This window comes from Salmo salar, chromosome ssa05 (genome assembly GCF_905237065.1).
Source record: "Salmo salar chromosome ssa05, Ssal_v3.1, whole genome shotgun sequence".
NCBI classification, from domain to species: Eukaryota; Metazoa; Chordata; class Actinopteri; order Salmoniformes; family Salmonidae; genus Salmo; species Salmo salar.
The window spans coordinates 75,169,739-75,182,840 of NC_059446.1; the positions used below are offsets into that span (position 1 = coordinate 75,169,739).

A 13,102-nucleotide genomic window follows, 5' to 3' on the forward strand; every position below is an offset into this window, starting at 1 on the left:
TTTCTTGGTGACAATGGTCCCAGCTGCCTTGAGATCATTGACAAGATCCTCCCGTGTAGTTCTGGGCTGATTCCTCACCGTTCTCATGATCATTGCAACCCCACGAGGTGAGATCTTGCATGGAGCCCCAGGCTGAGGGATATTGACAGTTCTTTAGTGTTTCTTCCATTTGCGAATAATCGCACCAAATGTTGTCACCTTCTCACCAAGCTGCTTGGCGATGGTCTTGTAGCCCATTCCAGCCTTGTGTAGGTCTACAATCTTGTCCCTGACATCCTTGGAGAGCTCTTTGGTCTTGGCCATGGTGGAGAGTTTGGAATCTGATTGATTGATTGCTTCTGTGGACATGTGTCTTTTTTACAGGTAACAAGCTGCGGTTAGGAGCACTCCCTTTAAGAGTGTGCTGCTAATCTCAGCTCGTTACCTGTATAAAAGACACCTGGGAGCCAGAAATCTTTCTGATTGAGAGGGGGTCAAATACTTATTTCCCTCATTAAAATGCAAATCAATTTATAACATTTTTGACATGCGTTTTTCTGGATATTTTTGTTGTTATTCTGTCTCTCACTGTTCAAATAAACCTACCATTAAAATTATAGACTGATCCTTTCTTTGTCAGTGGGCAAACGTACAAAATCAGCAGGCGATCAAATACTTTTTTCCCTCACTGTAGATGGTGCCAATCCTTTCCATTGACTTGGGGTTGATGGCTGTAGATTCCTCCTAACGAATGCAGCTAGCAGGGTCTAAACTACAGATAGAATGTGGAATACTACTTTAGAAAACTACAAAACATCTGACGTTAGGAAAATGTCTGACAAACTTTGATTTTAGGGAGAACTGTGGCTTAAATGGAGTCTCACAGACATCCCTGGGAGAGAGAGACGGAAAGAGATAGAGAGAGAAAGGACAGGAAGTAAATTAAGTTTCATATTAAATACTGTTATGTACGGTAGAGAAAGAGAAAACATGTTTCTGAAGAGGGAGATAGAGAGGGAACAGGAATGTGCTGGTGAGAGAGGAGGAGAGGGAGATGGAGGGATGAAATAGGTATTAATGAGGTCACATAACTCCTGATAAGAAATTAATTAGGATTAACAATGTTTAATCAAAATATGTGTGCGTGCGCATACAGAATGTTGCTAAACCTATTGCTAATGGACTAGACTTTAATGCATACTCTTGAAAAAACAAGACACTTTTGCTGAAAATAACTTTAGCGAGCACATCTAAAACATAAAAGACAAAAAGTCAGTGACCACATCTTTGCTCTCCGTACACTCTATTTGTAAAATATAAAAGATAGACTCTCTCTCTCTCTCTCTCTCTCTCTCTCTCTCTCTCTCTCTCTCTCTCTCTCTCTCTCTCTCTCTCTCTCTCTCTCTCTCTCTCTCTCTCTCTCTCTCTCTCTCTCTCTCTCTCTCTCTCTCTCTCTCTCTCTCTCTCTCTCTCTCTCTCTCTCTCTCTCTCTCTCTCTCTCTCTCTCTCTCTCTCTCTCTCTCTCTCTCTCTCTCTCTCTCTCTCTCTCTCTCTCTCTCTCTCTCTCTCTCTCTCTCTCTCTCTCTCTCTCTCTCTCTCTCTCTCTCTCTCTCTCTCTCTCTCTCTCTCTCTCTCTCTCTCTCTCTCTCTCTCTCTCTCTCTCTCTCTCTCTCTCTCTCTCTCTCTCTCTCTCTCTCTCTCTCTCTCTCTCTCTCTCTCTCTCTCTCTCCCTCTCTCTCTCTCTCTCTCTCTCTCTCTCCGTCTGTTAGTGTCAGTATTGACGCCTCTGGCTCTTTCTCTCTCCCTCTACCCATCTCTCTCTTTTCTTTCTCTGTTTTTGTTTGTGTTTATTTCAGTCAGGTGCTCTCTGTCTCTTCCTCCTTTCTCCCTCTCTCCATCTACCCATCTCTCGTTTACTCTCTTGTCTTTTGTCTTCTCTCTCTATTTTTCTGCTGTTTCTCCATCTCACTCTCTCTCCATTCATTAATACATTCATTCAGTTCTTTTCTCCTTCTCTCCTTGTCCCTTTATTCTCTCAGCCTCTTTCTCTGTATCTGTGTCACCCTGTCTGTTCCTGCTCACACTAACATACGCCCACACCTTCACTTACAAAGCCAGATATACACACACAAACACCCACACGGGGGTGAACACAGATACTCCTATACCCGCTGTTACTGACTGCATCCTACACACACCACTATCACAGAGCTTGACATGCACTCTCAATATGACTCCAGAAACATCCCACACAACACTCACTCACTCAAACACACACACACACACACTAAAATAGTTATATAGACACACACACACACATAAAGAGTTATATAGACACACACACACACATAAAGAGTTATATAGACACACACACACACACACAAAGAGTTATATAGACACACACACAAAGAGTTATATAGACACACACATAAAGAGTTATATAGACACACACATAAAGAGTTATATAGACACACACACACACATAAAGAGATATATAGACACACACACATAAAGAGTTATATAGACACACACACACAAAGAGTTATATAGACACACACACACACACAAAATAGTTATATAGACACACACACACATAAAGAGTTATATAGACACACACACACAAAGAGTTATATAGACACACACACACAAAGAGTTATATAGACACACACACACAAAGAGTTATATAGACACACACACACATAAAGAGTTATATAGACACACACACAAAGAGTTATATAGACACACACACACACACATAAAGAGTTATATAGACACACACACACACAAAATAGTTATATAGACACACACACACACATAAAGAGATATATAGACACACACACATAAAGAGATATATAGACACACACACACACACACACACACACATAAAGAGATATATAGACACACACATAAAGAGTGATATAGACACACACACACACATAAAGAGTTATATAGACACACACACACATAAAGAGTTATATAGACACACACACACATAAAGAGTTATATAGACACACACACACATAAAGAGTTATATAGACACACACACACATAAAGAGTTATATAGACACACACATAAAGAGTTATATAGACACACACATAAAGAGTTATATAGACACACACATACACAATAGTTATATAGACACACACACACACATAAAGAGTTATATACACACACACATAAAGAGATATATAGACACACACACACATAAAGAGATATATAGACACACACACATAAAGAGTGATATAGACACACACACATAAAGAGTGATATAGACACACACACATAAAGAGTTATATAGACACACACACACATAAAGAGTTATATAGACACACACACACACACAAAATAGTTATATAGACACACACACACACAAAGAGTTATATAGACACACACACACACAAAGAGTTATATAGACACACACACACACACACACACACATATAAAGAGTTATATAGACACACACACACACATAAAGAGTTATATAGACACACACACGCCACATATAAAGAGTTATATAGACACACACACACACACATAAATAGTTATATAGACACACACACACACATAAAGAGTTATATAGACACACACACACTAAAGAGTTATATAGACACACACATAAAGAGTTATATAGACACACACACACACATAAAGAGTTATATACACACACACATAAAGAGATATATACACACACACATAAAGAGATATATAGACACACACACACATAAAGAGATATATAGACACACACACACATAAAGAGATATATAGACACACACACATAAAGAGTGATATAGACACACACACACATAAAGAGTTATATAGACACACACACACACACACCCACACACAAAATAGTTATATAGACACACACACACACACACAAAGAGTTATATAGACACACACACACACACACACACATATAAAGAGTTATATAGACACACACACACACACACATAAAGAGTTATATAGACACACACACACACACATAAAGAGTTATATAGACACACACACACATAAAGAGTTATATAGACACACTCAGGGGGTCTGTGCCCTCTGTCTTTGAGAGGTTTTTATTTTTGTTCACCAGAAGAGGGGGATGGATGGAGAAAGCTACAGAGAGAAAGATAGAGAGGAACAGAAAGAACAAGGAGGATGAGCAGAGAAGGGAAAAGAGAGGGGAAAGAGGAGGTGAGAGGTCAGAGACAAATGGAGAGAGAGAGAGAGAGGTCAGAGACAAATGGAGAGAGAGAGAGAGAGAGAGAGAGAGAGAGAGGAGGATAAGAGGTTGAAGAGAGAGAAAGAGTGAGTGAGTACAGGATGTGATTTGTCCCTGGTTGAGAGTGATTGTAATGACTTTCTATAGGGGGAATTCTCACCCTCATCTCTATGACAACAGCGAAGGCCAACAGTGTTGGAATATACCATTGCCCTGAGGCTGGGGGGGGTGACGACAGGTGTCAGTGTGCATGTGTGTGTGGGAGTTAAAAAGAGGGGAGTAGAATGGGGGAGTTTGTTAATGTATGCCAAATTAGATTACAAAAACATGTCACTCTGCAAGGCTTTTCATTTTCTCATGTTCATATGGCTGTGTACGTGTACATGTATGTGTCCTGTCACAGTTTTATTACAAAGATTTGTCTGCGGTCCCTGGATGTGTTTATGAGAGAGAGAGAGAGAGTTGGGGCCTTCATTAAGCAATTGAGAACACACACACACACACACACACACACACAGTCCATTAGACTCAGAGCACAGATGCAGGCTAGTACAGGGGGATAAACAGATGACATAAATGACAGAATGCCCCCTAATCCTGGGCCTAGTGACCGAGAGAGGACAGGCGATATGAGGACAGAGAGAGAGGGAGGGAGTAGGACAGAGATAAAGAGAGGGAAGGAGGAGGACAGAGAGAAAGAGAGGACAGGAGATAGGAGGACAGAGATAAAGAGAGGGAGGGAGGGAGGTGGACAAGAAGAAAGAATCTCAGAAAGAAAGAGAAAGGGGTGACATTGATACACACACAAAAATAAACATGGTGGTACCATGATGCCGGTTAGTAAACAGACTCCTTTGCCACAGTACGTGTGAGGCACCATGTCTCCGTAGCCAATAGACAGGAAGGTGATAGAGATGAGCCACATCGCCCCCAGGAAGTTACTGGTCACATCCTGGGCATCATGATACCTGGGGAGAGAGAGACAGGAACTTACTGGTCACATCCTGGGCATCATGAGAGAGAGAGAGAGAGAGAGAGAGAGAGAGAGAAAGAGAGAGAGAAGGAGAGAGAAGGAGAGAGAAGGAGAGAGAAGGAGAGAGAAAGGAGAGAGAGAAGGAGAGAGAGAGGAGAGAGAAGGAGAGAGAAAGGGAAAGAGTGAAAGAGAGAGAGAGCCAAAACTCCACTGCTCCTCTCTCACACGTACCTCTCACACACTCGTACGGTCCAGGCAGCGATGATCCACAGTGAGATGCTGAAGACCAGGAGAACAGTGCCTGGACAGATGGTCATCAGAGTCTTCATCACAAACCTTGTGTTAAAGTGCACCTGCAAAGCACACACACATGCACGCAAGCACACACGCAGATGTAACGCACACACGCACATAACACACGCACACATACACAGTGTTAGATGTCATCGATAACATATATAACATACAGTTGAGATGTTGCTTCAATATATCCACATAATTCTCCATCCTCATGATGCCATGTATTTTGTGAAGTGCACCAGTCCCTCCTGCAGCAAAGCACACCCACAACATGATTGTCACGATATCCAAGATAGCAGGAAAGGGGTAAGTCAGGCGCAGGAGACTGAGGTCCGTTGAACAGCCGTTTTTAATACAGCCAATAGTAAACACAGCAACAAGGCAGGATGCGCAGCCACAAAAAGGAAGGAGAACAGCTCCACAATCCAATTAGATGGGGCGCAGCCCGGCAACCCTAATGCCTAACAAAAATACGTAGCGCACTCCAAACATACAATAAATCTGCCCACTACAAAGCGTAACAAGCAACAATCCCGCACGAATCCCAAACGAAAACAGACAAACTAAATACCCCCCCACTAATGACAAACAAGGAACAGGTGCAGACTAAAACAGACATAACCAACAGACACTGAAACATGGATCGGTGGCAGCTAGTAGGCCGGCGACGATGACCGCCGAGCGCCGCTCGACCGGGGAGAGGCGCCACCTTCTGTGGACGTTGTGACAATGATGCTGCCACCCCCGTGCTTCACGGTTGGGATGGTGTTCTTCAGCTTGCAAGCCTCCCCCTTTTTCTCCAAACGTAACGATGGACATTATGGCCAAACAGTTGTATTTTTGTTTCATCAGACCAGAGGACATTTCTCCAAAAGGTACGATCTTTGTCCCCATGTGCAGTTGCAAACCATAGTCTGGCTTTTATATGGCGGTTTTGTAGCAGTGGCTTCTTCCTTGCTGAACGGCCTTTCAGGTTATGTCAACATAGGACTCGTTTTACTGTGGTTATAGATACTTTGGTACCTGTTTCCTCCAGCATCAAGGTCCTTTGCTGATTCTGGGATTGATTTGCACTTTTCACACCAAAGTACGTTCATCTCTAGGAGAAAGAACGCGTCTCCTTCCTGAGCGGTATGACGGCTGCGTGGTCCCATGATGTTTATACTTGCGTACCATTGTTCGTACAGATGAACGCGGTACCTTCAGGTGTTTGGAAATTGTTCCCAAGGATGAACCAGACTTGTGGAGGTCTACAATTTATTTTTTGAGGTCTTGGCTGAATTCTTTTGATTTTCCCATGATGTCAAGCAGAGGCACTGAGTTTGAAGGAGGCCTTGAAATACATCCACAGGTACACCTCCAATTGACTCAAATGATGTCAATTAGCCAATCAGAAGCTTCTAAAGCCATGATGACATTTTCTGGAATTTTCCAAGCTGTTTAAAGGCACAGTCAACTTAATGTATGTAAACTTCTGACCCACTGGAATTGTGATACAGTGAATTATAAGTGAAATAATCATTCTGTAAACAATTGTTGGAAAAATTACCTGTGTCATGCACAAGGTAGATGCCACAACTGACTTGCCAAAACTATAGTTTGTTAACAAGAAATTTGTGGAGTGGTTGAAAAACGAGTTTTAATGACTCCAACCTAAGTGTATGTAAACTTCCGACTTCAACTGTATATAATCTGTACACACAAACATACATAAACTGTGTTAAAGTGCACCTTCAAACACCAACTGAATGGGACGGCCTTCCTGGAATGGAGCCTGTGGCCTTTTGAACCTGTATTACTACATATAATATTATCTCAAAGCCCTTGTCTACAACACATGATTTATGTGAAAACTCTCATGTTGGGATTCCATCCTCCATGGTCCTGATTAATCATGTTTTAATCATGTCAGGTCATATTGATAGTAATAAATTGAACAGGTCATATTAACTGTCCATTCAGCAGTAGTTAGTTCAACCTTTGAAGTGTTAAGAGCTGATCAACGAGGGTTAATCAAGTAGAACACCAGGAGCTCCACATACAGCAGCTCCCCTCATTACATCTCATTCAGCCATATCCTGAAGGACATATTACAACCCAATTCACTATCTAACACATTACTCATCTAATACACTGTCACTCACTCACTCACTCACTCACTCACTCACTCACTCACTCACTCACTCACTCACTCACTCACTCACTCACTCACTCACTCACTCACTCACTCACTCACTCACTCACTCACTCACTCACTCACTCACTCACTCACTCACTCACTCACTCACTCACTCACTCACTCCCTCTGTCTACGTCTCTTTCTATTAGTTCTACATCTCCTTTTCTCAGTCTCATTGTACTATTCCCTCTATCATATCTCCCTCTTTCTTTTATCACTTTACTATTGACCTCACTCATGTAATACCCACTACTCACTCTCTCACTCTCATTCGCCAATTCTCTCAATAATTTTCCCGCATCTCATTCCCATAGGTTGCGTCCCAAATGGCACCCTATTCCCTATGGGCATTGGATACAAGTAGTGCACTACGTATGGGATAAGGAAGCACCCTTCTGCCTTATTATTCCTGCTGCATATCTGTCATTACTGTCCTCAGTTACCTGACAGAGAAGGATTTAGTCTCTGTCTTTACTGTCCTCAGTTACTTGACAGAGGAGGATTTATCCTCTGTCATTACTGTCCTCAGTTACCTGACAGAGGAGGATTTAGCCTCTGTCATTACTGTCCTCAGTTACCTGACAGAGGAGGATTTAGTCTCTATCTTTACTGTCCTCAGTTACTTGACAGAGGAGGATTTATCCTCTGTCATTACTGTGCTCAGTTACCTGACAGAGGAGGATTTAGTCTCTGTCATTACTGTCCTCAGTTACCTGACAGAGGAGGATTTAGTCTCTGTCTTTACTGTCCTCAGTTACTTGACAGAGGAGGATTTAGTCTCTATCTTTACTGTCCTCAGTTACTTGACAGAGGAGGATTTATCCTCTGTCATTACTGTCCTCTGTTACCTGACAGAGGAGGATTTATCCTCTGTCATTACTGTCCTCAGTTACCTGACAGAGGAGGATTTAGCCTCTGTCATTACTGTCCTCAGTTACCTGACAGAGGAGGATTTAGTCTCTATCTTTACTGTCCTCAGTTACTTGACAGAGGAGGATTTATCCTCTGTCATTACTGTCCTCAGTTACCTGACAGAGGAGGATTTAGTCTCTGTCATTACTGTCCTCAGTTACCTGACAGAGGAGGATTTAGTCTCCGTCATTACTGTCCTCAGTTACCTGACAGAGGAGGATTTAGTCTCTGTCATTACTGTCCTCAGTTACCTGACAGAGGAGGATTTAGTCTCCGTCATTACTGTCCTCAGTTACCTGACTGTCACGACTTCCGCCGAAGTCGGTCCCTCTCCTTGTTCGGGTGGCGTTCGGCGGTCGACTTCACCGGCCTTCTAGCCATCGCCGATCCACTTATCATTTTCCATTTGTTTTGTCTTTGTCTTACACACCTGGTTTCAATTCCCCAATTACTTGTTAATTATTTAAACCTCTGTTCCCCCATTGTTTGTGAGTAATTGTTTGTATGAATACAGTCCGTTATTGTGGGCTCGCATTATTGCGTAGTATTTGTTTGTATTTTGAATAAATACGTTTTTTACTCATATCTGCTGTCCTGCGCCTGACTCCTCCACACCAGCTCACACAGATTTTATTACAGAATTACTCACCTGAAATGGAGTCAGCAGGAGCAGACGACCCCCCTTTTGCGGTCGGAGAGTGCGTCCAGCAGCACGCGACCATGTTACAACGTCTGGGCACCGCCATGGATCGCGTGCTGCAGACGATGGATAGATGGAGAAAGAAGGAGGTCCTCCAACGCCTCCACCAGCCCCACTATAGCAGGCTCTACTGTCCACCCCTCCTTCACCTGGTCCCAGCGGGATTCGGCTCGCACGCCCGAGGGAGTATGATGGGACGGCTGCCGGATGCCAGGGGTTCCTACTCCAGCTGGAGCTCTACCTGGCGACCGTCCACCCAGCTCCTTCGGGACGTGAGAGCGTGTCCGCCCTCGTCTCCTGCCTCTCCGGTAAAGCCCTGGAATGGGCCAACTCTGTATGGAGTGAGAGAGACGAGGCGTTGGACCATTACGCAGAGTTCACCCGCCGCTTTCGGGCAGTTTTCGACCACCCGCCTGAGGGTCGAGCGGCAGGTGAACGTCAGCTGCATTTAGGGCAACCGGAGGAGGGGCCATTCCCTGCACCATCTATGGCCGCAGAGGGCACACTGCTGGTCGGTGCTGGGGGGGTTCCTCAGGGAGTCGAGGCAGCAGGTGAGTCGTGTCATGTCACCCCAGGTGAGTCGGCACCAGGCTCACCCAGAGCCCCCTGTTGCTCACATGTATGTGTTTATCAAATTTCCTGAGTTTTCCACGCATTCCCAGCATAAGGCGCTCATAGATTCAGGCGCAGCTGAATTTTATTGACCGTTCATTTGCTCATAGTTTAGGGATCCCCCTCGTTCCTGTGGATATGCCCTTCCCTGTGCACGCCCAAGATAGTCGACCATTAGGGTCAGGGCTGATTAGGGAGGCCACCACTCCACTAAGCATGGTTGCGCAGGAGGGTCACAAGGAGAGAATCAGTCTCTTCCTTATTGATTCTCCTGCATTTCCCGTGGTGCTGGGCCTACCCTGGTTGGCCTGTCATGACCCCACTATTTCGTAGCAACAGCGGGCTCTCAAGGGGTGGCCACGAGAGTGCTCAAGGAGGTGTGTGGGAGTTTCCATCGGTGCGACTACGGTGGAAAGTCCAGACCAGGTCTCCACCGTGCGCATCCCCTCAGAATATGCTGATTTGGCTCTCACCTTCTGTAAGAAGAAGGCGACTCAATAACCACCCCATCGACGGGGGTTGTGCGATAAATCTCCTGGTAGACGCAGCACTTCCCAGGAGTCACGTGTATCCTCTGTCACAGGAGCAGACAGCGGCTATGGAAACATATGTCTCCGAATCCCTGGGGCGGGGATACATTCGGCCCTCCACTTCACCTGCCTCCTCGAGGTTCTTTTTTGTGAAGAAGAAGGATGGAGGTCTGCGCCAGTGTATTGACTATCGGGGTATCAATCAGATCACAGTGAGGTACAGCTACCCAAGGCCTCTCATTGCCAGTGCGATAGAGTCAATGCACGGGGCGCGCTTCTTCACAAAATTGGATCTCAGGAGCGCTTACAACCTGGTGCGTATCCGGGAGGGGGACGAGTGGAAGACGGCATTTAGTACCACCTCAGGGCACTATGAGTACCTCATCATGCCGTACGGGTTGATGAATGCTCCATCAGTCTTCCAGGCCTTTGTTGATAAGATTTTCCGGGACCTGCACGGGCAGGATGTAGTGGTGTATATCGACGACATTCTGATATACTCCACTACACGCGCCGAGCATGTGTCCCTGGTGCGCAGGGTGCTTGGTCGACTGTTGGAGCATGACCTGTACGTCAAGGCTGAGAAATGTCTGTTCTTCCAACAGTCCGTCTCCTTCCTAAGGTACCGCATTTCTACTTCAGGGGTGGAGATGGAGAGTGACCTCATTTCAGCCGTGCGTAATTGGCCGACTCCCACCACGGTAAAGGAAGTGCAGCGGTTTCTAGGGTTTTCCAACTACTACCGGAGGTTTATCCGGGGTTTTGGTCAGGTAGCCCCTCCCATTACCTCACTGCTGAAAGGGGGGACCGGTGCGACAGCAGTGGTCGGCTGAGGCGGACAGGGCTTTTGGTCACCTGAAGGCTCTGTTTACCTCGGCTCCCGTGCTGGCTCATTCGGATCCCTCTTTGGCGTTCATAGTGGAGGTGGACGCGTCCGAGGCTGGGATAGGAGCCGTGCTATCTCAGCGCTCGGGTACGCCACCGAAGCTCCGCCCCTGTGCCTTCTTTTCGAAGAAGCTCAGCCCGGTGGAGCAAAACTATGATGTGGGGGATTGGGAGCTGTTGGCTGTCGTCAAGGCTCTGAAGATGTGGAGACATTGGCTTGAGGGGCGAGACACCCTTTTCTCATCTGGACTGACCACCGCAATCTGGAGTACATCCGGGCAGCGAAGAGACTGAACCCTTGCCAGGCAAGGTGGGCCATGTTTTTTACCCATTTTGTGTTCACCCTGTCCTACCGACCAGGTTCCAGGACGCTAAGGCAGACGCACTGTCCCGGATGTATGACACAAAGGAGCGGTCTATGGATCACACTCCCATACTCCCGGTCTCTTGCCTAGTGGCACCGGTAGTGTGGGAGCTGGACGCGGACATCGAGCGGGCGTTACGTACAGAGCCCACTCCTCTCCAGTGTCCAGTAACGGGCAGGTGGAGAGAGTAAACCAGGATGTGGGTAGGTTTCTGCCATTATATTGCCAGGACCAGCCGGGAGAGAGGGCGGCGTTCATCCCCTGGGCAGAGATGGCCCAAAACTCACTCCGTCACTCCTCCACTAACCTCTCTCCCTTCCAGTGCGTCCTGGGGTATCAGCCGGTTCTGGCACCTTGGCATCAGAGCCAGATCGAAGCTCCTGCGGTGGACGAATGGTTTAAGCGCTCGGAGGAGACCTGGGACACCACCCATGTACACCTGCAACGGGCCGTGAGCCGGTAGAAGGCAAGCGCCGACCGCCACCGCAGTGAGGCCCCGGTGTTCGCACCAGGGGACCGGGTCTGGCTCTCGACCCGAAACCTGCCCCTCCGCCTGCCCTGCAGGAAGCTGGGTCCGCGGTTTGTGGGGCCATTCAAAGTCCTGAGGAGACTGAATGAGGTATGCTACAGGTTACAGCTTCCCCCAGATTACCGTATTAAAACCTGTTGGGGCTAGGGGGCAGTATTGAGAATTTAGAAAAAAATATGTGCCCATTTTTAACTGCCTCCTACACCAACTCAGAAGCTAGGATATGCATATTATTAACAGATTTGGATAGAAAACACTCTGAATTTTCGAAAACTGTTTGAATGGTGTCTGTAAGTATAACAGAACTCATATGGCAGTCAAAACCCTGAGACAAATTCTGACAGGAAGTATATATCTGATGTGTTGAATTACTTTTAAGCCTATGCCATTGAAACACACAGGGACTTATTAATCATTGAGCACTTCCTACGCCATCCACTAGATGTCACCAGTCTTTACAAAGTGGTTTGAGTCTTCTACTGTGAAAACTGACCGAACAAGAGACTTGGAACGTTGGTCATAAGCGGATGGCCTATACTGCTATGGCGCGCGAGTGCATGTTTGGGTACTCTCGTTCCAATACGTTTTAAAAGAGAATGCAATCGTCTGCCTTGAATATTATTGAAGTTCTGATTGAAAAAGGCCCTAATGATTTATGCTATACAACGTTTGACATGTTTGAACGAACGTAAATATATTTTTTTCCCTCTTTGGTGAAGACAAGTCCGGCGGCGACGTTCATGTTTTTGAGTAGCCTACAGGACACGCTAACAACACGGAGCTTTTTGGACATAAATTATGAGCTTTTTCAAACAAAACTACATTTGTTATGGACCTGGGATTCCTGGAAGTGCCTTCTGATGAAGATAATCAAAGGTAAGGGAATATTTACATAGTATTTTTGATTTTAGATCTCTCCAACAT

General features: G+C 45.6%; 1 protein-coding gene across 1 annotated transcript in view; it reads right to left on the bottom strand.

Moving 5' to 3' along the window:
* The window catches only part of kcnn3 (potassium intermediate/small conductance calcium-activated channel, subfamily N, member 3), an 89,756-nt gene that overhangs the window by 25,887 nt on the left and 50,767 nt on the right, over window positions 1-13,102 (bottom strand). The window contains 2 exon segments of the mRNA XM_045718899.1: window positions 5,020-5,161; window positions 5,398-5,519. Of these exon segments, the coding sequence (XP_045574855.1) occupies window positions 5,020-5,161; window positions 5,398-5,519 (264 nt within the window).